Genomic DNA, 25,560 nt, shown 5'->3' with positions numbered 1-25,560 from the left:
GCAAAGCTGTCATCAAGGCAAAAGGTGGCTATTTGATGAATCTCAAATATAAAATATATTTTGATTTGTTTAACACTTTTTTGGTTACTCCATGATTCCATATGTGTTATTTCATAGTTTTGATGTCTTCACTATTATTCTACAATGTAGAAAATAGTAAAAATTAAGAAAAACCCTTGAATGAGTAGGTGATCTAAAACTTTTGACCGGTAGTGTATGTCTATTCTATTCTAGTCTTACAAAATACAGTACAGTATATTAGGTCAATTGATATATATGAGCTATGGTAGTGTACCACACTGACCAAAGACTGCAATAAACCCTCTGAATACAGATTTTCCTAATACACTTGACGACCAGGTTGAATGGAAGAGAAACACACACACACACACAATTAAATTATGGCAAAAGTCATGCATTCAAATAATTATGGAAAGCCTTTTGCTGTTGATTCTGAATCAATGGGCTCATCTAGATCACATGATAGCTAACCTACAGATTCTGGGGGTTAACCAGGGTCACAAATTGGTGGTTTGTGCTGCTCAGTGTGCTGCAAATGCAAATCTAATCCTCAAAGGACAGATAACCCACTTGGATGGATCTATACATAAAGGGTATAGACAACGTTTAAACCTTTATAATAGTTTTGTGAATGTGGTGGGATGAAATTGTGAGAGTAAAAAGATTTGGAAGGGCCAAGCCTAGTAGTACTAGTGAAGTGGCTACTCTTGGCTCCACTTCAAGGTTTGGATTGAAAGCTCCACCATACTACCACCGTCGTCACGTCACACGACTTCCTCACTAGTCACTACTCCACCCGCAGCAGCCATGATGGTAGGTGTTATACACAATTTACTCTAGGTACCTTGCTCACCTTATTGTTTTATATGTGCAATCATTTGACACATTCATCAACAAACGATGATTTGCCCATTGAACGTTAATGTGGCTTATGCATGTCCTGTGACGCCGTCTTTTGTTTACCTAGCAAGAAGGGCTGGACGATGGTCCCGATTTCCTCTCGGAGGAGGACAGAGGAGTAAGTTTTTTTTCTTTGATTTAAAAAAACAAATATTTATCTTATTTGTATTTTGGTCTTAACAGTTGTATCAGCTATTTATATTATTGTTATTCTGCAGTAATTCCTTATAGCATGATCTGATCAGCTGTTAGATAGGTGACTGCCGTGGCTAACAACAGACGTCAAATTTGTTGAATAGCTAGCTACCGTTAGCTAAACTAGCCAACTTGACCACATCAGGAGTCAGTTGACTTCCTAGCTGGCCAGCTAGCTAGCTAACGTTAGTTACCTCTTGTTAACAATGAACACAATCTTATTTTAACTGCTCACTGTATGAATAACTATATTGCCATTGCTAACTAGTAACAGACCCATCTACCTATGCACATTTGTTAGATTTCTGCTATTGTTTTGTAGGCTAGCTTGCTAGCTAAGCTAAGAAGTGCATAGCCCAAGAATGTAACGTAACTCTTAAGGAGTGTCATACATTATGCTATTTTCAAAGGTAGACTGGCTCTGGCAGCCAAAACAGCCAAATACTCCATCTAAACGTGAATCGAGGATCAATTGCAATAAGGTTGTAGAAACATAAAGCCCTTTACTTTCATATCACAACCCCTTACCAAAACATATTGCAGTTTTGAACGTGCAGTAACTGCAGTCAACTGTGCTATTTTGGATGCAGTAATTGCAGAATAACTGCAGTGCACAGCAGTTGAACTGCAGTTATACTGCACTGTAACTGCAGTAACACTTCAAAATTACTGTAGTAAAAAAAAAAGTTATTTTATACGCAGCATACTGCAGTTATACTGCACTCTGACTGCAATCTTCTTTCGTAATGGTAATTTCACAAATGCAAAATATACACTTACTGTACACTGTTTTAACCGGCTTTATCACAGTTGCAGCCAACAGTGTTTTTCAGTTACAACACCTTTCTGGCGGCCTTCTTCCGTTTCACACAGGTGTTCGGAGCATGCTAGATAGCTAACTATCAGAGGTGGTCGCCTGTCTTCCGCCTGGCTTTCCTTAAACATGCGCTGTAACATGGAGATATGGCCTTGTGGGAACATTAACCCTAACCATATTAAAGGTGTGTAGTAATTGAACCTTTAGTTTTTTGAAAATTAGTTATTGCTGATATGAAAGATATGTTTCCAAAACCATACCGCAAGCGATACGTGTTGATGTTTAGAGCATTCGTCAGGGCTCTTAACAAAAGTCCCCCGGGAAGAAGATACCTTCATCAATAGGCACTAAAGGTAGTTAGTGTCTATGAATGGGGTAGGAAGTGCACAGCTTCCGAGTTGGCTAGTAAGCCAATACATAGTCTGATTAATCAGGCTGTAATACACAATTCATTGGTATACAGCTTGACACTAATGCCTACAAAATCATGTAAATGTTCCTTACAAGTCAGAATGTTGAATAAAATTACAATGAAACTTACCGGTTGTCTGTGCGGTTTGTCCTTCAGCGGCTCGAAATGTAAGACAAATTATCCACAGGAATGTAGTGTTTACCCAACTTTTTAGAGAGGTGGTAGGTATATGGTTTGGTTCGGCACCAAGGTAAAGTTTTATATTGGATATTCGGTTTTCAATCGTCAATATCTATTGAACCAAGCATGCCATGACCATTTTATATTCTTAATCAGGGGAGGATGAAGAACAAGCCATACCTTTTTTGGGGGTAAATTTGAGATTTTTCTTAAGATTGAAATCCAAATCATATACAGTGCCTTCGGAAAGTATTCAGACCCCTTGACTTTTTCCACATGTTGTTACGCTACAGGCTTATTCTAAAATGGATGAAATCGTTTTTTTCCCTCATCAGTCTACACACAATACCCCATCATGAAAAAGCAAAAAGAGGTTTTTTGAAATTTTTGCAAATGTATTACAAATAAAACATGGAAATATGATATTTGCATAAGTATTCAGACCCTTTACTCAGTACTTTGTTGAAGCACCATTGGCAGTGATTACAGCATCGAGTCTTCTTGGGTATGACGCTACAAGCTTGGCACACCTGTATTTGGGGAGTTTCTCCCATTCTTCTCTGCAGATCCTCTTAAACTCTGTCAGGTTGGATGGGGAGCGTTGCTGCACAGCTATTTTCAGGTCTCTAAAGAGATGTTCGATCGGGTTCAAGTCCAGGCTCTGGCTGGGCCACTCAAGGACATTCAGAGACTTGTCCCGAAGCCACTTTTGCGTTTTCTTGGCTGTGTGCTTAGGGTCGTTGTCCTGTTGCAAGGTGAACCTTCGCCCCAGTCTGAGGTCCTGAGCGCTCTAGAGCAGGTTTTCCGTTCATCTTTCCCTCGATCTCGAGTAGTCTCCCAGTCCCTGCTGCTGAAAAACATCCTCACAGCATGATGCTGCCACCACCATGCTTCACCGTAGGGATGGTGCCAGGATTCCTCCAGACGTGACGCTTGGCATTCAGGCCAAAGAGTTTAATCTTGGTTTCATCAGACCAGAGATTCTTGTTTCTCATGGTCTGAGAGTCTTTAGGTGCCTTTTGGCAAACTCCAAGCGGGCTGTCATGTGCCTTTTACTGATGAGTGGCTTCCATCTGGCTACTCTACCATAAAGGCCTGATTGGTGGAGTGCTGCAGAGATGGTTGTCCTTCTGGAAGTTTCTCCCATCTCTACAGAGGAACTCTAGAGCTCTGTCAGAGTGACCATTGGGTTCTTGGTCACCTCCCTGACCAAGGCTCTTCTCCCCCGATTGCTCAGTTTGGCCGGGCGGCCAGCTCTAGGAAGAGCCTTGGTGGTTCCAAACTTCTTCCATTTAAGAATGATGGAGGCCACTGTGTTCTTGGGGACCTTCAATGCTGTAGACATTTTTTGGTACCCTTCCCCAGATCTGTGCCTCGACACAATCCTGTCTCGGAGCTCTACGGACAATTCCTTCGACCTCATGGCTTGGTTTTTGCTCTGACATGCACTGTCAACTGTGGGACCTTATATAGACAGGTGTGTGCCTTTCCAAATCATGTCCAATTAATTGAATTTACCACAGGTGGACTCCATTGAAGTTATAGAAACATCTCAAGGATGATCAATGGAAACAGGAAGCACCTGAGCTCAATTTCAAGTCTCATAGCAAAGGGTCTGAATATTTCTGTTTTACATTTTTTATATATTTGCTAACATTTCTAAAAAACTGTTCGCTTTGTTATTATGGGGTATTGTGTGTAGATTGCTGAGGAACATTTTATATTTAATCAATTTTAGAATAAGGCTGTAACGTAACAAAATGTGGAAAAGGGCAAAGGGCACTGTATACACTGAGTGTACAAAACATTAAGAAAACCTTCATAAAATGGAAGAACAGCCTCAAGTTGTCGGGGCATGGACTCTCCAAGGTGTCAAACATTTTACACAGGGATGCTGGCCCATTTTGACTCCAATGCTTTCCACAGTTCTGTCAAGTTGGCTGGATGTCCTTTGGGTGGTGGATCATTCTTGATACACACAGGAATCTGTTGAGCGTGAAAAACCCAGCAGCGTTGCGGATCTTGACACAAACCGTTGCACCTGTCACCTACTACCATACCCCGTTCAAAGGCACTTAAATATATTGTTTTGCACACTCAATGCATATTTATATTGTCATGGCTTGCTTGGTTCAATAGCTATTGATGAGAGGAGCCAGAATATCCAATATAAAATGGCATTACCATCTAAAAGGACTTATGAGCACCAACATGTGAAGTTCATAGGAGCATGTCAAATTGGGGGTCAAATGAAAGCTAAGAGACTATTGTTGAGAAATTAAGGCATATAAACTCAGCAAACGAAGAAACGTCCCTTTTTCAGGACCCTGTCTTTCAAAGATAATTCGTAAAAATCCAAATAACTTTACAGATCTTCATTGTAAAGGGTTTAAACACTGTTTCCCATGCTTGTTCATTGAACCATAAACAATTAATGAACATGCACCTGTGGAACGGTCGTTAAGACACTAATAGCTTACAGACGGTAGGCAATTAAGGTCACAGTTATGAAAACTTAGGACACTAAAGAGGCCTTTCTACTGACTCTGAAAAACACCAAATGAAAGATGCCCAGGGTCCCTGCTCATCTGCGTGAACATGCCTTAGGCATGCTGCAAGGAGGCATGAGGACTGCAGATGTGGCCAGGGCAATAAATTGCAATGTCCGTACTGTGAGACGCCTAAGACAGCGCTACAGGGAGACAGGACGGACAGCTGATCGTCCTCGCAGTGGCAGACCACGTGTAACAACACTTGCACAGGATCGGTACATCCGAACATCACACCTGCGGGACAGGTACAGGATGGCAACAACAACTGCCCGAGTTACACCAGGAATGCACAATCCCTCCATCAGTGCTCAGACTGTCCGCAATAGGCTGAGAGAGGCTGGACTGAGGGCTTGTAGGCCTGTTATAAGGCAGGTCCTCACCAGACATCACCGGCAACATTGTCGCCTATGGGCACAAACCTACTGTCACTGGACCAGACAGGACTGGCAAAAAGTGCTGTTCACTGACGAGTCGCGGTTTTGTCTCACCAGGGGTGATGGTCGGATTCACGTTTTTTCGTCGAAGGAATGAGCGTTACACCGAGGCCTGTACTCCGGAGCGGGATCGATTTGGAGGTGGAGGGTCCGTCATGGTCTGGGGCGGTGTGTCACAGCATCATCGGACTGAGCTTGTTGTCATTGCAAGCAATCTCAACGCTGTGCGTTACAGGGAAGACATCTTCCTCCCTCATGTGGTACCCTTCCTGCAGGCTCATCCTGACATGACCCTCCAGCATGACAATGCCACCAGCCATTCTGCGCGTTCTGTGCGTGATTTCCTGCAAGAAAGGAATGTCAGTATTCTGCCATGGCCAGCGAAGATCCCAGATCTCAATCCCATTGAGCACGTCTGGGACCTGTTGGATCGGAGGGTGAGGGCTAGGGCCATTCCCCCCAGAAATGTCCGGGAACTTGCAGGTGCCTTGGTGGAAGAGTGGGGTAACATCTCACAGCAAGAACTGGCAAATCTGGTGCAGTCCATGAGGAGGAGATGCACTGCAGTACTTAATGCAGCTGGTGGCCACACCAGATACTGACTCTTACTTTTGATTTTGACCCCCCCCTTTGTTCAGGGACACAATATTCAATTTCTGTTAGTCACATGTCTGTGGAACTTGTTCAGTTTATGTCTGTTGTTGAATCTTGTTATGTTCATACAAATATTTACACATGTTAAGTTTGCTGAAAATAAACGCAGTTGACAGTGAGAGGACGTTTCTTCTTTTGCTGAGTTTATAACTGTCAACCATTTTCTATCATTAAAATTTGGAATAAGCAAAGGCTTTGATTTCAGGTCAAAGAGATTGAAAAGAGTCTTAGAAAACATCTACAGTGAGGGAAAAAAGTATTTGATCCCCTGCTGATTTTGCACGTTTGCCCACTGACAAAGAAATGATCAGTCTATAATTTTAATGGTAGGTTTATTTGAAGAGTGAGAGACAGAATAACAACAACAAAAATCCAGAAAAATGCATGTAAAAGAAAATATAAATTGATTTGCATTTTAATAATAATGAGGGAAATAGGTATTTGACCCCTCTGCAAAACATGACTTAGTACTTGGTGGCAAAATCCTTGTTGGCAATCACAGAGGTCAGACGTTTCTTGTAGTTGGCCACCAGGTTTGTACTCATCTCAGGAGGGATTTTGTCCCACTCCTCTTTGCAGATCTTCTCCAAGTCATTAAGGTTTCGAGGCTGATGTTTGGCAACTCGAACCTTCAGCTCCCTCCACATATTTTCTATGGGATTAAGGTCTGGAGACTGGCTAGGCCACTCCAGGACCTTAATGTGCTTCTTCTTGAGCCACTCCTTTGTTGCCTTGGCTGTGTGTTTTGGGTCATTGTCATGCTGGAATACCCATCCACGACCCATTTTCAATGCCCTGGCTGAGGGAAGGAGGTTCTCACCCAAGATTTGACGGTACATGGCCCCGTCCATCGTCCCTTTGATGCAGTGAAGTTGTCCTGTCCCCTTAGCAGAAAAACACCCCCAAAGCATAATGTTTCCACCTCCATGTTTGACGGTGGGGATGGTGTTCTTGGGGTCATAGGCAGCATTCCTCCTCCTCCTAACACGGCGAGTTGAGTTGATGCTAAAGAGCTCCATTTTGGTCTCATCTGACCACAAGACTTTCACCCAGTTCTCCTCTGAATCATTCAGATGTTCATTGGCAAACTTCAGACGGGCATGTACAGTGGGAAAAAAAGTATTTAGTCAGCCACTAATTGTGCAAGTTCTCCCACTTAAAAAGATGAGAGAGGCCTGTAATTTTCATCATAGGTACACGTCAACTATGACAGACAAATTGAGATTTTTTTTCTCCAGAAAATCACATTGTAGGATTTTTAATGAATTTATTTGCAAATTATGGTGGAAAATAAGTATTTGGTCACCTACAAACAAGCAAGATTTCTGGCTCTCACAGACCTGTAACTTCTTCTTTAAGAGGCTCCTCTGTCCTCCACTCGTTACCTGTATTAATGGCACCTGTTTGAACTTGTTATCAGTATAAAAGACACCTGTCCACAACCTCAAACAGTCACACTCCAAACTCCACTATGGCCAAGACCAAAGAGCTGTCAAAGGACACCAGAAACAAAATTGTAGACCTGCACCAGGCTGGGAAGACTGAATTTGCAATAGGTAAGCAGCTTGGTTTGAAGAAATCAACTGTGGGAGCAATTATTAGGAAATGGAAGACATACAAGACCACTGATAATCTCCCTCGATCTGGGGCTCCACGCAAGATCTCACCCCGAGGGGTCAAAATGATCACAAGAACGGTGAGCAAAAATCCCAGAACCTCACGGGGGGACCTAGTGAATGACCTGCAGAGAGCTGGGACCAAAGTAACAAAGCCTACCATCAGTAACACACTACGCCACCAGGGACTCAAATCCTGCAGTGCCAGACGTGTCCCCCTGCTTAAGCCAGTACATGTCCAGGCCCGTCTGAAGTTTGCTAGAGTGCATTTGGATGATCCAGAAGAGGATTGGGAGAATGTCATATGGTCAGATGAAACCAAAATATAACTTTTTGGTAAAAACTCAACTCATCGTGTTTGGAGGACAAAGAATGTTTAGTTGCATCCAAAGAACACCATACCTACTGTGAAGCATGGGGGTGGAAACATCATGCTTTGGGGCTGTTTTTCTGCAAAGGGACCAGGACGACTGATCCGTGTAAAGGAAAGAATGAATGGGGCCATGTATCGTGAGATTTTGAGTGAAAACCTCCTTCCATCAGCAAGGGCATTGAAGATGAAACGTGGCTGGGTCTTTCAGCATGACAATGATCCCAAACACACCGCCCGGGCAACGAAGCAGTGGCTTCGTAAGAAGCATTTCAAGGTCCTGGAGTGGCCTAGCCAGTCTCCAGATCTCAACCCCCATAGAAAATCTTTGGAGGGGAGTTGAAAGTCTGTGTTGCCCAGCGACAACCCCAAAACATCACTGCTCTAGAGGAGATCTGCATGGAGGAATGGGCCAAAATACCAGCAACAGTGTGTGAAAACCTTGTGAAGACTTACAGAAAACGTTTGACCTGTGTCATTGCCAACAAAGGGTATATAACAAAGTATTGAGAAACTTTTGTTATTGACCAAATACTTATTTTCCACCATAATTTGCAAATAAATTCATTAAAAATCCTACAATGTGATTTTCTGGAGAAAACAATTCTCATTTTGTCTGTCATAGTTTACGTGTACCTATGATGAAAATTACAGGCCTCTCTCATCTTTTTAAGTGGGAGAACTTGCACAATTGGTGGCTGACTAAATACTTTTCTTCCCCACTGTATATGTGCTTTCTTGAGCAGGGGGACCTTGCGGGCGCTGCAGGATTTCAGTCCTTCACGGCGTAGTGTGTTACCAATTGTTTTCTTGGTGACTATGGTCCCAGCTGCCTTGAGATCATTGACAAGATCCTCCCATGTAGTTCTGGGCTGATTCCTCACCGTTCTCATGATCATTGCAACTCCACAAGGTGAGATCTTGCATGGAGCCCCAGGCCAAGGGAGATTGACAGTTATTTTGTGTTTCTTCCATTTGCGAATAATCGCACCAAATGTTGTCACCTTCTCACCAAGCTGCTTGGCGATGATCTTGTAGCCCATTCCAGCTTGTGTAGGTCTACAATCTTGTCCCTGACATCCTTGGAGAGCTCTTTGGTCTTGGCCATGGTGGAGAGTTTGGAATCTGATTGATTGCTTCTGTGGACAGGTGTCTTTTATACAGGTAACAAGCTGAGATTAGGTGCACTCCCTTTAAGAGTGTGCTCCTAATCTCAGCTCGTTACCTGTATAAAAGACGCCAGGGAGCCATTAAAATGCAAATCAATTTATAAAATTTTTGACATGTGTTTTTCTGGATTTATTTGTTGTTATTCTGTCTCTCACTGTTCAAATAAACCTACCATTAAAATTATAGACTGATCATTTCTTTGTCAGTGGGCAAACGTACAAAATCAGCAGGGGATCAAATACTTTTTCCCTCACTGTATCTGAAAAAGTCTTAACACAATCATGTTAAAGTTAAGACCCCTGCCACTTAATATGAACACTTATATTTCGTTTTGGAGAATGTATTTTCCTTCTGTATGTTTAAGAAACATTGCCTTGTAATTCCATTACCAAAAGGAGGATAATGAACGTTCTCAGAAGTAACAAGTAAAGTTCGATCTACCAATTTTTTTTTTACTGATATCAAGTTTGATCATGAATTATTAAGTGATTAAAATGGAACGGAATTACCGAAAAATCTGTAATGGAATTGCTGCAATTGAATTGGCTACCATGGGAAATCATAGTAGTCACAAACCACAGTTGGGTTAACTGCTGCTGTCCTCCCTTCCACTGGCATACTGTTATGTTCAGCTCATAACTGTTTTCTATTTCCGTCGTCTGGTGGTCAAAGCAGGACTGTGAAAACAGTCTGGACAACCCCTCCCTCTCTCGTTAACGTCACCTCTCCCAGCTCTAACTGCACCTACCACCAACCCTCTTTCCATTTACTATAACAAGTATCCTGACCCACTGAGCACCGACCGACACCGGACGTCCATGGACGTTGAAATTTGGTCAGTCCGCCCTGGCCGGACCAAATATGAGAATAGAGAACAGTACATTACAGTAAAAAAAAAGTACAGTAGAGTAGAGCACACTAGAGTAGAGTACAGTATAATGTTCTGTATTGTACTCTACTGTACTGAACATCTACTTTACTGTGCTGTACTGTACTCTACTATGCTCTACTGTGCTGTACTGTGATGTCAACTTGTGAAACATAGACGTCTATGATTGTTTCAGATTTGGTCTGGTCCGGACCAACCAAATGTGGTCTTGTTTAGGGCCGGAGCTCATTACAATAATCGCCAGTGTTTAGAATAATGCCCAAATATGCAAAAGAAGGATATTGCATATTTCTACCTTTTTTACAGTGCATTCGGAAAGTATTCAGACCCCTTGACTTTTTCCACATTTAGTTACGTTACAGCCTTATTCTAAAATGGATTCAATAGTTTTTTTCCCCTCATCAATCTACACACAATACTCCACAATGACAAAGCAAAAACAGGTTTTTAGAAAGATAACATTTACAGACCCTTTACTCAGTACTTTGTTGAAGCACCTTTGGCAGCGATTACAGCCTCAAGTCTTCTTGGGTATGACGCTACAAGCTTGGCACACCTGTATTTGGGGAGTTTCTCCCATTCTTCTCTGCAGATCCTCTCAAGCTCTGTCAGGTTGGATTGGGAGCGTCGCTGCACAGCTATTTTCAGGTCTCTCCAGAGACGTTCGATCGGGTTCAAGTCCAGGCTCTGCCTGGACCACTCAAGGACATTCAGAGACTTGTCCCGAAGCAACTCCTGCGTTGTCTTGGCTGTGTGCTTAGGGTCGTAGGTGAACCTTTGCCCCAGTCTGAGGTCCTGAGCGCCCTGGAGCAGGTTTTCATCAAGGATCTCTCTGTACTTTGCTCTGTTCATCTTTCCCTCGATCCTGACTAGTCTCCTAGTCCCTGCCACTTCACCATAGGGATGGTATTGGCCAGGTGATGAGCGGTGCCTGGTTTCCCCCAGACGTGACGCTTGGCAATCAGGCCAAAGAGTTCAATCTTGGTTTCATCAGAACAGAGAATCTTGTTTCTCATGGTCTGAGAGTCCTTTAGGTGCCTTTTGGCAAACTCCAAGTGGGCTGTCATGTGCCTCTTACTGAGGAGTGGCTTCCGTCTGGCCACTCTTCCATAAAGGCCTAATTGGTGGAGTGCTGCAGAGATGGTTGTCCTTCTGGAAGGTTCTCCCATCTCCACAGAGGAACTCTGGAGCTCTGTCAGAGTGACCATCGGGTTCTTGGTCACTTCCCTGACCAAGGCCCTTCTCCCCCGATTGCTCAGTTTGGCCGGACGGTCAGCTCTAAGAAGAGTCTAAGAAGGCTGTAACGTAACTGTGAAAAAAGTGAAGGGGTCTGAATACTCTCCGAATGCACTGTATGTACGTATTCAGGATACATCACCATGAAGAGAATGATATTCATATCCATAATTATGCATTTCTGTATAATACAGATCAGGGACACTTACCGTACTGTAATTCCGTTACCGGATGTAAATCGACTTCACCTACTGTGTTCAATAAACAAAATACAAATGTTCAAACTGTCATGTCATAGCTGACACCTCATTCTTATGCAGACATCTTTGAATCTTAATTTGGAGCCGATATTTAAGAGTTTTGGGGAAACGTAGTCGCATAAAAAACTGGGGGAGATTTTACCGTAATTTTATTACCAAACTTTGGATCTGCCCAGTTCTTCGTGTGTTTTTATGAAATGTTCTGTGTAAATTGTTCAAAGTATTCCTTGTGCATAGAGTTGTATGGTTTGTTAAACTTTGAAATCAATGGTTTTTGTTTGGCATACATTCTAAAGTGAGAAATCGGAGTCAAAGTGTAATTCCGTTACGATGGAATTGCCCCAAATTAACTTTACCTCGGTTCCGAACTAAACCATATACCTACCGGCTCTCTATAAAGTTGGGTAAACTATACTTTCCTGTGGATATTTTGTCTCAAATTTCGAGCAGCAATCTACACACAAACTGCACAGACAACCGGTAGTGTAAGTTTATATAACATTTTATTTATAATTCTGGCTTGTAAGGAACATTTACACGATTTTGCAGGCATTAGTGTCAGGCTGTATATACCAACTAATTGTGTATTCCAGCCTGATTAATCAGACTAGCCAAGACAGTCATTATTTGACAGCTAGCTAGCCGTTACATTTCATTGTTGTGTCCTGTTGGAGCATTATGTATAATTGCATTGTAAGCTACTTACCCTAGTAGGCAAACAAATGAGGAAGACTGCTGTCAACATTAGCTGAAAGTTTCACATACCTAACATTTTCATATTGGTATTATCCCTCCACTCCAAAAGGGGGAAAACAAACACTAGAGTCATGCTATAGCCTATCTATAATCTCTTTTGGTGGAATGTAGCCAGCTTTAGTTGTGGGGAATGGTGACTTTGTCATTGGCTGTTCACTAAATACAATACAATATCTGTTACAATATTTTGCAGCCTAGGGCAGTCAATGTTGACCTCCAAACTGATGCAACACTTCAAGTGGACATTTCTGATGCATTGAGTGAGCGGGACAAGGTTAAGTTTACTGTCCATACTAAGGTAAGAGAGTTTAGCTTCCTGTCAATATTCATTCCTGTTTGCCCTGGCACTTGGCAAATGAAAGGCCAATAATGTGCATTTCTATGGCTGTATGAATCAAGACTTATGTTACATGGCTCCCCAGCAGTTGTGTTATCTCCACATTCATGTTGTCTTCTGAAAACGAGTGTGCATGTATGCAAAATAAGCTTTGTTGATTTCATGGAACGCAAATGAAGATCTAAGGTTAAGAACCTGTGCATGATCGCATTCCACTCCACTTCATTTTCTATGCAGAGAGAATTCCAATAGTCATTCATTTCCTGTCACTGTCAAAGTGTAAGCTCATAATGTCATGGGTTTATTTGTTTTTACGGCTGCTTTTATAATGTTTCAAGGTCTCTTGTGAAGGAAGGAATTCAATCATGATTGAAATGGGTTAATCATTGTCTTGACACTTGAGATGATCATTGTGATCAAGTCCTGTTTTTCCCTTTTTTTAATTGAGCTGCACATTCTAATTTGCAGAAAGATATTTTCAAAAGAGCCATAGATAAATACTATATTCTGTATTTGGCTCTGCTTTTCAGTAGAATGTGTCCTACGATTGATATCTGATTCCTATTATTTTGATTACCTTCCAGAGCACTCTTCCTAACTTCAAGCAGAATGAGTTTTCAGTGGTAAGGCAGCATGAGGAGTTCATCTGGCTTCATGACTCCTTTGTGGAGAATGAGGAGTATGCAGGCTACATTGTAAGTACTGAGCACCATCCAGAGTACTCTGTGTGTGTGTGTCCCAAATGGCACCGTATTCCCTATATAGTGCACTACTTTTGACAAGTAGTGCACTATATGGGAATAGGGTGCAATTTGGGAGAAGACTGTTTTGACTTTTAGGATTGGCTTATAAACCAGTGTTTTAGAAAACAACTAAATGATTAATTGTCAATCCCCTTTCTCATTAAAACCGCCTGGTGTCATGGAGTAATTAACTTAGCTAGATGTTCATTTAAAAAAAACTGTACTGATTAAATGTGATTTGTTGAATTGTAGATTCCCCCTGCTCCACCAAGACCCGACTTCGATGCCTCCAGAGAGAAGTTACAGAAACTGGGGGAAGGTGAAGGTTCCATGACCAAGGAAGAGTTCACCAAAATGAAACAGGAACTTGAAGCGTGAGTTCATGGTCATGTTCATTAGGGCACATCGAGAAAAAAAGTTAGGATAGTACATTTTTACATTTAACATTTTAGTCATTTAGCAGACGCTCTTATCCAGAGCGACTTACAGGAGCAAATAGGGTTAAGTGCCTTGCTTAAGGGCACATCGACAGATTTTTCACCTAGTCGGCTCGGGGATTAGAACCAGCGACCTTTCGGTTACTGGCACAACACTCTTACCCACTAAGCAACCTCATTTCATGCTCTCTGTGTTTTCTACCATTTCATGCCTACTCGACACGACCCATGTTGCTCTGACATTGTTTTTGTGTTTTAGTATAATGGTTTGGTTGGGATACTTGGATGCACTGAATGCCGTTGGTTAATATCTTGGCTATATCTGTGTGTTTCAGGGAATACTTGGCTATCTTCAAGAAGACCGTGGCAATGCATGAAGTGTTTCTTTGCCGTGTGGCTGCCCATCCTGTCTTAAGGAAAGATATGAACTTCCATGTCTTTTTAGAGTACAACCAAGACGTAAGTGGGGTTGAGATTAACAATTTAGGATTTAGATTTCCAGTCAGGTCCAAAATTATTGGCTCCCTTGATAAAGATGAGCAAAAAAGACTGTTTAAAATAAATAATACAAATACTGAGCTATATTGTACAGTGGGGAAAAAAAGTATTTAGTCAGCCACCAATTGTGCAAGTTCTCCCACTTAAAAAGATGAGAGAGGCCTGTAATTTTCATCATAGGTACACGTCAGCTATGACAAACAAAATGAGGAAAACAAATCCAGAAAATCACATTGTATGATTTTTTATGAATTTATTTGCAAATTATGGTGGAAAATAAGTATTTGGTCAATAACAAAAGTTTCTCAATACTTTGTTATATACCCTTTGTTGGCAATGACACAGGTCAAACGTTTTCTGTAAGTCTTCACAAGGTTTTCACACACTGTTGCTGGTATTTAGGCCCATTCCTCCATGCAGATCTCCTCTAGAGCAGTGATGTTTTGGGGCTGTCGCTGGGCAACACAGACTTTCAACTCCCTCCAAGATTTTCTATGGGGTTGAGATCTGGAGACTGGCTAGGCCACTCCAGGACCTTGAAATGCTTCTTACGAAGCCACTCCTTCGTTGCCGGGCGGTGTGTTTGGGATCATTGTCATGCTGAAAGACCCAGCCACGTTTCATCTTCAATGCCCTTGCTGATGGAAGGAGGTTTTCACTCAAAATCTCACGATACATGGCCCCATTCATTCTTTCCTTTACACGGATCAGTCGTCCTGGTCCCTTTGCAGAAAAACAGCCCCAAAGCATGATGTTTCCACCCCCATGCTTCACAGTAGGTATGGTGTTCTTTGGATGCAACTCAGCATTCTTTGTCCTCCAAACACGACGAGTTGAGTTTTTACCAAAAAGTTCTATTTTGGTTTCATCTGACCATATGACATTCTCCCAATCCTCTTCTGGATCATCCAAATGCACTCTAGCAAACTTCAGACGGGCCTGGACATGTACTGGCTTAAGCAGGGGGAGACGTTTGGCACTGCAGGATTTGAGTCCCTGGCGGCGTAGTGTGTTACTGATGGTAGGCTTTGTTACTTTGGTCCCAGCTCTCTGCAGGTCATTCACTAGGTTCACCCGTGTGGTTCTGGGATTTTTGCTCACCGTTCTTGTGATCATTTTGACCCCACGGGGTGAGATCTTGCGTGGAGCCCCAGATCGAGGGAGATTATCAGTGGTCTTGTATGTCTTCCATTTCCTAATAATTGCTCCCACAGTTTATTTCTTCAAACCAAGCTGCTTACCTATTGCAGATTCAGTCTTCCCAGCCTGGTGCAGGTCTACAATTTTGTTTCTGGTGTCCTTTGACAGCTCTTTGGTCTTGGCCATAGTGGAGTTTGGAGTGTGACTGTTTGAGGTTGTGGACAGGTGTCTTTTATACTGATAACAAGTTCAAACAGGTGCCATTAATACAGGTAACGAGTGGAGGACAGAGGAGCCTCTTAAAGAAGAAGTTACAGGTCTGTGAGAGCCAGAAATCTTGCTTGTTTGTAGGTGACCAAATACTTATTTTCCACCATAATTTGCAAATAAATTCATAAAAAATCCTACAATGTGATTTTCTGGATTTTCCTCAATTTGTCTGTCATAGTTGACGTATACCTATGATGAAAATGACAGGCCTCTCTCATCTTTTTAAGTGGGAGAACTTGCACAATTGGTGGCTGACTAAATACTTTTTTCCCCACTGTATGCTGCAATTTTTTTGAAAATTATATTATTTTAAACTAATACAATTGCTCAGAGAAAGATTTTGTTTAACAAATAAAAACAATTTCTAAAGAAGATAGGGGTCAAAATTATTGGCACGCCTGTTTTCAAAACTCTGGTAGCTTCTCCCCTTTCGAGGATAACGGCACTGAGCCTTTTCCTAAAATGTTTGATGTGATTGGAGAACACATTGGGAGGTATCTTAGACCATTCCTCCATACAGAATATTTCCAGATCCTTGATATCCTTCATCTGTGCTTATGGGCTCCGGAGTGGCGCAGCGGTCTAAGGCACTGCATCTCAGTGCTTGAGGCGTCACTACAGACCCCCTGGGTTGATTCCAGGCTGTATCACAACTGGCCGTGATTGGGAGTCCCATAGGGCGGCGCACAATTGGCCCAGCGTCGTCCGGGTTTGACCGGTGTAGGCCGTCATTGTAAATAAGAATTTGTTCTTAACTGACTTGCCTAGTTAAATAAAGGTAAAATAAAAAATATATAAAAAATGGACTGCCCTCTTCAATTCAAACCACAGATTGTAAAATGTTGATTTTGTGGTCAATTAACCATTTCTTTGTGTACTTGGGGTTATTGGCTTGCTGGAAGATCCACTTGCTGCCAAGTTTCACCTAGCTTGGCTGACGTGACTCACTCACAGCACAGGGAGAGCTGTGACACACTGTTCTGGACAGGAGACTGTTGGAAATGCAATATTCGATCAGAAAGTGAGGAGACTCATTGAATGGTTCCCTCAAGTGTTTATTTTTTTCCTGGGGGGTTGAGACCTCTGGTTGTTTGTATTTGAAAATCCAACAGTTAAAATGGAAGGGGGCGGCATTCGGGGGCTGTGTGTTGCTGTGTGTGTGTGGGTGTTTAAGTGAGAAAGACATGGAGGAGAACCAACCAGTAAAAGCATGTACACTGAACAAAAATGTAAACGCAACATGTAAAGCGTTGGTCCCATGTTTCATGAGCTGAAATAAAAGATTCCAGAAATGTTCCATACTCACAAAAAGCTTTTTTCTCAACAAAAAAAATATCACACATTTGTTTACATCCCTGTTAATGAGCATTTCTCCTTTGCCAAGATAATCTATCCACCTGACAGGTGTGGCATATCAACAAGCTGATTAAACGACATGATCATTACACAAGTGCACCTTGTGCTGGAGACAATAAAAGGCCACTCTAAAATGTGCAGTTTTGTCACACAACACCATGCCACAGATGTCTCAAGTTTTTAGGGAGGATGCAATTGGCAGGAATGTCCACCAGAGCTGTTGCCAGAGAATTGAATGCTCATTTCTCTACTGTCGTTTTAGAGAATTTGGCAGTACGTCCAACCGGCCTCACAGTCGCAGACCACGTGTATGGCGTCATATGGGCGAGCGGTTTGCTGATGTCAACGTTGTGAACAGAGTGCCCCATGGTGGGGTTATGGTATGGGCAGGCAAAAGCTACGGACAACGAACACAATTGCATTTTTATCGATTGCCATTTGAATGCACAGAGATACCGTGACGAGATCCTGAGGCCCATTGTCGTGCCATTCATCCGCCGCCATCACCTCATGTTTCAGCATGATAATGCATGACCCCATGACTCAAGGATCTGTATACAATTCCTGGAAGCTGAAAATATCCGTTCTTCCATGGCCTGCATACTCACCAGACATGTCACCCCTTGAGCATGTTTGGGATGCTCTGGAATCGACGTGTACGACAGTGTGTTCCAGTTCCCACCAATATCCAGCAACTTCGCATAGCCATTAAAAAGGAGTGGGACAACATTCCACAGGCCACAATCAACAACCTGATCAACTCTATGCGAAGGGGGTGTGTCACGCTGCATGAAGCAAATGTTGGTCACACCAGATACTGACTGGTTTTCTGATCCACAACCCTACCTTTTTTTTAAGGTATCTGTGACCAACAGATGCAAATCTGTATTCCCAGTCATGTAAAGTCCATAGGGCCTAATGAATTTATTTAAATTGACAGATTTCCTTATAGGAACTGTAACTCAGTAAATCTTTGAAATTGTTGCATGTTGCATTTATATTTTTGTTCAGTATATATAGATTGAAGGGATTCGATTAATCTGGCCCATTGTGTATAGGCCTGTGTCACACTTGAGTCTTTTCTTTGTGCCAGACCGTGTTTAAACACGTTCGGTTACATTTTTCTGAATGTATTTATTAGTATTAAAACCTTTTTTTTTTTTTTTATTGCTCTAGGGTTATTATTATTGCTTGGATAATCTTATCTACTATTATGTATTGATTTATTTTTCATTGTTTGTTCGGTGCGCACTGCACAGAACACCAGAATAATTATCACTGAATTATCAATGTGAATCATTGTAATGTTTGTTTGTGTCAATTAATCCCGCAAGGCAGCGGTGTCAAACTCATTCCATGGAGGGTCGAGTGTCTGCAGGTTTTTCCTTTCAATTAAGACCTAGACAATCAGGTGAGGGGAGTTCCTTACTAATTGGTGACCTTAATTAATCAATCAAGTACAAGGGTGGAGCGAAAACCCAGTCGGCCCTCTTTGGAATGAGTTTGACACATATGCCGTAAGGGATGTGTTGCCAACTAGCGATTTGACACAAATGTTTTATTTATGAATTCATTCATTCAGCACAGCCCCCTTCATTATAGTGCCAACAACATCAAAACAGTCTTTCCAGACTCTGAAGTCAGGAGGACAGACTAGAGGCAACCCGGTTTTTGCCAAAAATGTCCTGGTACTGGGTAATATTCATGATGCTGCTTACCTTAACAAGGGCCCCAGGACGAGTGGAGACAAAATAGCCCCATAACATCAGATCCACCACCATATTGTACTGTAGGTATGGGGTTCTTTTCTGTACATGCATCCTTCTGTTGATGCCAAACACACCACTGGTGTGCGTGGCCCAAGAGCTCTTTTCATTTCATCCAACAAATGTAAACGCCTGGAGTCTAAACAGCATTGGCACTTGGATTAAAACCGGTGCTATGATCAGATTACATGAAAATAGAGCTCTTTGGCCATGCACACCAAGGGTGTGTTTGGTGTCGAAAGAAGGATGCATATGCGGAAAAGAACCCCATACCAACGGTAAAATATGGTGGTGGATCTTTGATGTTATGGGGCTATTTTGCTTCCACTGGTCCTGGGGCTCTTGTTAAGGTCAACGGCATCATTAATTTTACCCAGTACCAGGATATTTTAACCAAAAACCTAGCTGCCTCTTCCAGGAGGCTGAAAATGGATCGTCCAGCATGCCAATAACCCCAAACACACATCAAAATCCACAAATGGTTAATTCACCACAAAATCAGCATTTTGCAATGGGCATCTCAGTCTCTGGACTTCAACCCCATTGAAAATGTGTGGTTTGAATTGAAGAGGGCAGTCCATACGCGCAGACGAAGGATATCAAGAATCTGGAAAGATTCAGTATGGACGAATGGTCTAAGATACCTTCCAATGTATTCTCTAATCTCTTACAACATTTTAGAAAAAGGCTCAGTGCCATTATCCTCGCAACGGATTTTATACAGTCTTTTTTGCGCATCTTTATCAAGGGTGCAAATAATTTTGAAACTGACTGTATTTTGGTGACGATTGTAGCTGTGGAAATTTTATTAGACAAGCTTTCTCTCTCTCGTTTCTTTTAACTTTAGATAACTCAAAAGGCTGGTCAGATGTGCCTGAAAACATATGCCATTTCCTTACCTTATCCCAGTTTTATCATTGTCAGTTTGTCCTTACTTGACCTCTTTTGTTCACAGCTGAGTGTACGAGGCAAAAACAAGAGGGAGAAGATGGAAGATTTCTTCAAGAATGTGGTGAAGTCAGCAGATGGTGTGTTAGTGGCAGGGGTGAAGGTGAGTTGGGTTTGCTTTTCTATGTAAATCCATTCAGCCAAGTAAATGGGGATTGAACTTGCTTTGCGTTTTTATATTTTAATGAAATCACAACATAAGCATTTTGCGACTTACGCATTGTTTGAAAAACATTGTTAGCATCATGAATGGTGCTAACATTTGTATAAATGCAATTGTCAAAATCTGTTTATCTTCAGATTTGTATTCTTTAAAAGTTATTACGTGTATAAAGTTTGACATAATTGTCTTTTGGATTTCAGGATGTAGATGATTTCTTTGAACATGAGAAGACATTCCTTTTAGAATACCATAATCGTGTCAAAGATGCCTCCGCCAAATCTGATAGAATGATCAGGTCCCACAAAAGTAAGTCTCCTCTCTGTCTCATAATCTCCACGTGCTAGGTAAGCTTTCTGCTATATACATTGATTTTAATCAGTATGAAAAATGTATGCACTCACTTAACTGTAAGTCGCTCTGGATAAGACCGTCTGCTAAATGACTAAAATGTAAAATTGAGAATGAGATTGATTTGAGTAATTCCATTTGAAAGTATTGAAATGCCGTTTTTTCTGTGAACTGTTGGTGAATGGGACTGAGTTACTTTGGTATCATGTTTTAATATTTGTGGAAACCAGCCTGATTGTCCTTGTGGTGTGCGTTGTATTTTACGTCTATTTTTTGTTTTATATTAATTCGCTGACAAATATGGAAATGGGTAAGTTGTTTATTTGTAATTGGGTCAGTAAGTCTTAAAATGTTGGGGATGACAGCCGACTCAATTCTAAACTTTGTCATGTTCCTAAAACATTTTTTGGATGAGCACAATATCTTGTAAATGACCTGTTTTTTTGTAGCTGTATTTTTAGTCAAGATTTGTATATCCTAACAGGTAAGAGCCATGAGGTTCCCTTTGGTCTTTTGAATAAAAATGTTGTGCTGGTTCTTTCACCCTTCAATCCTGTTTTGACAGCTTCAGGATACAAATTCCCCTCAGAAATCTAGTCCTCTGTCATTCCCAAGGACCAGACAATACATCTGGCATGTCCTCAGCTTTGTGTAGGAACTATTATGTACAGTTGAAGTCGGAAGTTTACATACACTTAGGTTGGAGTCATTAACTTGTTTTTCAACCACTCCACAAATTTCTTGTTAACAAACTATAGTTTTGGCAAGTCGGTTAGGACATCTACTTTGTGCATGACACAAGTAATTTTTCCAACAATTGTTTAGACAGATTATTTCACTTATAATTCACTGTATCACAATTCTAGTGGGTCAGAAGTTTACATACACTAAGTTGACTGTGCCTTTAAACAGCTTGGAAAATTCCAGAAAATGATGTCATGGCTTTAGAAGCTTCTGATAGGCTAATTGACATCATTTGAGTCAATTGGAGGTGTACCTGTGGATGTATTTCAAGGCCTACCTTCAAACTCAGTGCCTCTTTGCTTGACATCATGGGAAAATCAAAAGAAATCAGCCAAGACCTCAGACAAAATGTGTAGACCTCCACAAATCTGGTTCATCCTTGGAAGCAATTTCCAAACGCCTGAAGGTACCACGTTCATCTGTACAAACAATAGTATAAACACCATGGGACCATGCAGCCGTCATACCGCTCAGGAAGGAGACGCATTCTGTCTCCTGCAGATGAATGTACTTTGGTGCGAAAAGTGCAAATCAATCCCAGAACAACAGCAAAGGACCTTGTGAAGATGCTGGAGGAAACCGGTACAAAGGTATCAATATCCACAGTAAAACGAGTCCTATATCGACATAACCTGAAAGGCCGCTCAGCAAGGAAGAAGCCACTGCTCCAAAACCGCCATAAAAAAGCCAGACTACGGTTTGCAACTGCACATGGGGACAAAGATTGTACTTTTTGGAGAAATGTCCTCTGGTCTGATGAAACAAAAATAGAACTGTTTGGCCATAATGACCATCGTTATGTTTGGAGGAAAAGGGGGGTGGCTTACAAGCCGAAGAACACATTTTACATTACATTTTTTACAGTCATTTAGCAGACGCTCTTATCAAGAGGGACTAACAGTTAGTGAGTGCATACATTTTTCACACCATCCCAACCGTGAAGCACGGGGGTGGCAGCATCATGCTGTGGGGGTACTTTGCTGCAGGAGGGTCTGGTGCAATTCACAAAATAGATGGCATCATGAGGAAGGAAAATTATGTGGATATATTGAAGTAACATCTCAAGACATCAGTCAGGAAGTTAAAGCTTGGTCGCCAATGAGTCTTCCAAATGGACAATGACCCCAAGCATACTTACAAAGTTGTGTCAAAATGGCTTAAGGAAAACAAAGTCAAGGTATTGGAGTGGCCATCACAAAGCCCTGACCTCAATCCTATAGAACATTTGTGGGCAGAACTGAAAAAGCGTGTTTGAGCAAGGAGGCCTACAAACCTGACTCAGTTACACCTGCTCTGTCAGGAGGAATGGGCCAAAATTCACCCAACTTATTGTGGGAAGCTTGTGGAAGGCTACCCGAAATGTTTGACCCAAGTTAAACAATTTAAAGGCAATGCTACCAAATACTAATTGAGTGTATGTAAACTTCTGACCCACTGGGAATGTGATGAAAGAAATAAAAGCTGAAGTAAATCATTCTCTCTACTATTATTCTGACATTTCACATTCTTAAAATAAAGTGGTGATCCTAACTGACCTAAGACGGGGAATTTTTACTAGGATTAATTAAATGTCAGGAATTGTGAAAAACTGAGTTTAAATGTATTTGGCTAAGGTGTATGTAAACTTCCGACTTCAACTGTATGTATGTTACCTCATTTCCACAGTATTAAAACATGATACTATATTTGAAAAGTGACTCCCTGCGTATTTGAAAATGTCCTGCTGCAGATGTTTTATCATTGTAAGTTATTTTATAAAAGATGTTTGCTTGCATTTTATTGATGTATTTTGTACATGAATGACCGACCGTCTGTGTGTTTTATATGTGAGTACGGGGGTTGAGCTGTTATCTGAAATGTAATGGGATCTAATGTGAGTGTTCCTCTGTTGCAGGTGCTGCAGATGATATCAATAGAATCGCCTCCACACTGTACACTTTAGGAACCCAGGACTCCACAGACGTGTGCAAGTATGGGACTAAATTATTCCCCATTTTCTCTCCATACATTGTTTGCTGCCAATAATCTACAATAACTCAAAAATATCTATAAACTATAGTAACTCAAATGCGATTTACTGTTTTCCAGATTTTTCTTGAAAGTCTCTGAGCTGTTTGAGAAAACACGGGTACATTTGTTTCTTTTTTTAAATTATTCTATGTATGACGCAATTTGGTCAACTTGTTGTGTACCAGCTATGAACACTAAAGCATAGGCAATGAAGTCAATAACTATGTTCATTATAGCCAAAAACGAAACATGTGGTCTTGAGCTATCTATTGGTCGCAATGTAGATCTTGTCTAAAGTTCACAAGTTTCTGCTGGTGTCCCTTCCTCTACAGAAAATAGAGGCTCGAGTGGCTGCAGATGAGGACCTGAAACTTGCCGACTTACTGAAGTATTACCTCAGGGAGTCGCAAGCTGCTAAGGTACGTAACTTGACCCTGCTTTTCTTAATCATCAAACAATTATGATTAGATACCCTGGTCAGTTATCAGAGGTATTATCTGAGCATTTTCATCAGACAGTGTTGTAGTGTTTAGATTATTATTAATGTGCTCTATGGAATCTGCTGTTTCTTTCTTCAGGATCTATTGTACAGACGAGGGAGGGCCCTGGTAGATTACGAGAACGCAAACAAAGCTCTGGACAAAGCCAGGGCAAAGAACAAAGATGTCCTTCAGGCAGAGACCAGCCAGCAGGTGTGCTGTCAGAAGTTTGAGAAAATATCAGAGTCTGCAAAGCAAGGTACTTTATCCACTTTATATATATTTTTGACAGTCCTAGCTAAATTCTTGCTTGAGTTATTGCTCTTTGCTAAGAAGCTATTTTTGTTTCTTTTTGAGGTACTTAATTGCTACCCAGAAATGATTTGATATTAAGATAAAAACCACTGCATTGGATCTTTTAACAGTATTAATAATTCAAGGCATTTCATACTTTTCCAAAAAGTATCCCTCCCTGTTGAAAATTAAATCAGAGTCCCAGGTTTGCATGTAAGATAAGCTAAACCATATTAGGGATGTAGAGGTAAATCTGATAATGTTCTGCTATTCCGGAATACAGAGCTTATAGACTTCAAGACGAGACGAGTAGCAGCCTTCAGAAAGAACTTGGTGGAACTTGCCGAACTGGAACTCAAACATGCCAAGGTAATTTTTTATTATACATGGTTGTCTGTTTTGACTTCCAAAACTGCTTTTTCCCCTGGTTTAGGCTAATTCTCTTTCTTGCTGCTTCTCCACAGGGTAATTTACAATTATTGCAAAGCTGTGTCGGGGTCCTCAAAGGAGACACTTAGGTCTTTACTGAAGGTTCACTGTACAGAGCTTTCCCCGCTTTGGTCTGGTCTTCACTGAGAAGATGGAAGAGAGAGCATATCTGGGGTCAGTTTATTTTCAGGATGTCTGTTCGTAGTCATCACCAGAGACACCAAACTCCATCCACAACCCCCCTAAAAAGGAGAGGAAGCCGCGGTGGAATACCTACAATGTCCACACGGCACAAGAACCTATAACTTCGTTAAATCACGTGAACTTTTGAATTGTTAATAACAATCATAATTTTCCATGGGAATCTTCTCCCAATCTATATCACATCATGTCTGTCCAGATGTATTATTTGTTATTATGTTGCTTAGTGTAATCTTTGAGGCCAATAGTTTCAGTAAAACTTTTTCTGTGATGCTGCTCAGTTACTTTGTTCAAGTTGAGCTGATTCTTACTATTATTAAAGTGTATTGTCACTAAAAGCCTTGTACATGTTGTATTAGTTCTTACTGTACTGCTAATTCTTGTTTTAATCTTTACTAATACTTTTGTTTTTCAGTAATTTCATACAAATTCTGTTATTTTTTCATTCCAGACAGGTAATGCTTCAGTATGTTTGCCTTAATGTAGACTAATACTATCAAGTATTGTAAAAAAAAGAGAACCTAAATGCACAAGTTTGTTTTGTTTTTCCCCAGTTTTTTTTTTAAGCGCACTGTATATTAATGTTTTTTTCACTCTGTGACCAAAGCTTCCATTTATTTAGATGGAGAAATGCTGAAACAAACAGTAGTACTGATAATGATGATCAAAATGATTATGAAAATATTAATAATAAATTATACTGTTATACTGTACCTTAGAACCATCCTGAACATATTTCATTAAATGTTTTGAGTAGGCTATTTGTTGTCCATCTATCTAGTTGTAAACCTTTTTAATTTTGTAGTTTTTATGATCCCGAGAAACATGGAAGAAAAGCCAGGGGAAGCCAATGGAAAATTACCTTCAATATCATATTAAACTCCATTTCAACTGTTCATATTAAGGTTGAATAAAAAAGATGGCCACTTTTTAAA

The 25,560-nt window shown here is 41.1% G+C and overlaps 1 protein-coding gene across 1 annotated transcript; it reads left to right on the top strand.

The window, feature by feature from the left end:
- Positions 1–743: 743 nt before the first annotated feature.
- On the top strand, positions 744–25,560 carry LOC121539517 (sorting nexin-6). The gene is made up of 14 exons (XM_041848071.1): positions 744–834; positions 989–1,039; positions 12,656–12,760; positions 13,384–13,494; positions 13,795–13,916; positions 14,315–14,438; positions 19,965–20,060; positions 20,321–20,426; positions 23,107–23,182; positions 23,301–23,340; positions 23,555–23,641; positions 23,801–23,960; positions 24,279–24,364; positions 24,460–25,560. The coding sequence occupies exons 1-14, from the start codon at positions 829–831 to the stop codon at positions 24,511–24,513; spliced, it is 1,224 nt and encodes a 407-aa protein (XP_041704005.1). The 5' UTR covers positions 744–828; the 3' UTR covers positions 24,514–25,560.

This window comes from Coregonus clupeaformis, chromosome 25 (genome assembly GCF_020615455.1).
Source record: "Coregonus clupeaformis isolate EN_2021a chromosome 25, ASM2061545v1, whole genome shotgun sequence".
Lineage (NCBI taxonomy): Eukaryota > Metazoa > Chordata > Actinopteri > Salmoniformes > Salmonidae > Coregonus > Coregonus clupeaformis.
This window is presented reverse-complemented; position numbering and strand designations above follow the sequence as displayed.

Excerpts from the sequence above, each read along its gene's own strand:
- LOC121539517 (XM_041848071.1), top strand. Across the intron at positions 20,427-23,106 it reads AATGATCAGGTCCCACAAAA|GTGCTGCAGATGATATCAAT; the intron begins GTAAGTCTCCTC and ends CCTCTGTTGCAG. Across the intron at positions 23,341-23,554 it reads AGCTGTTTGAGAAAACACGG|AAAATAGAGGCTCGAGTGGC; the intron begins GTACATTTGTTT and ends CTTCCTCTACAG.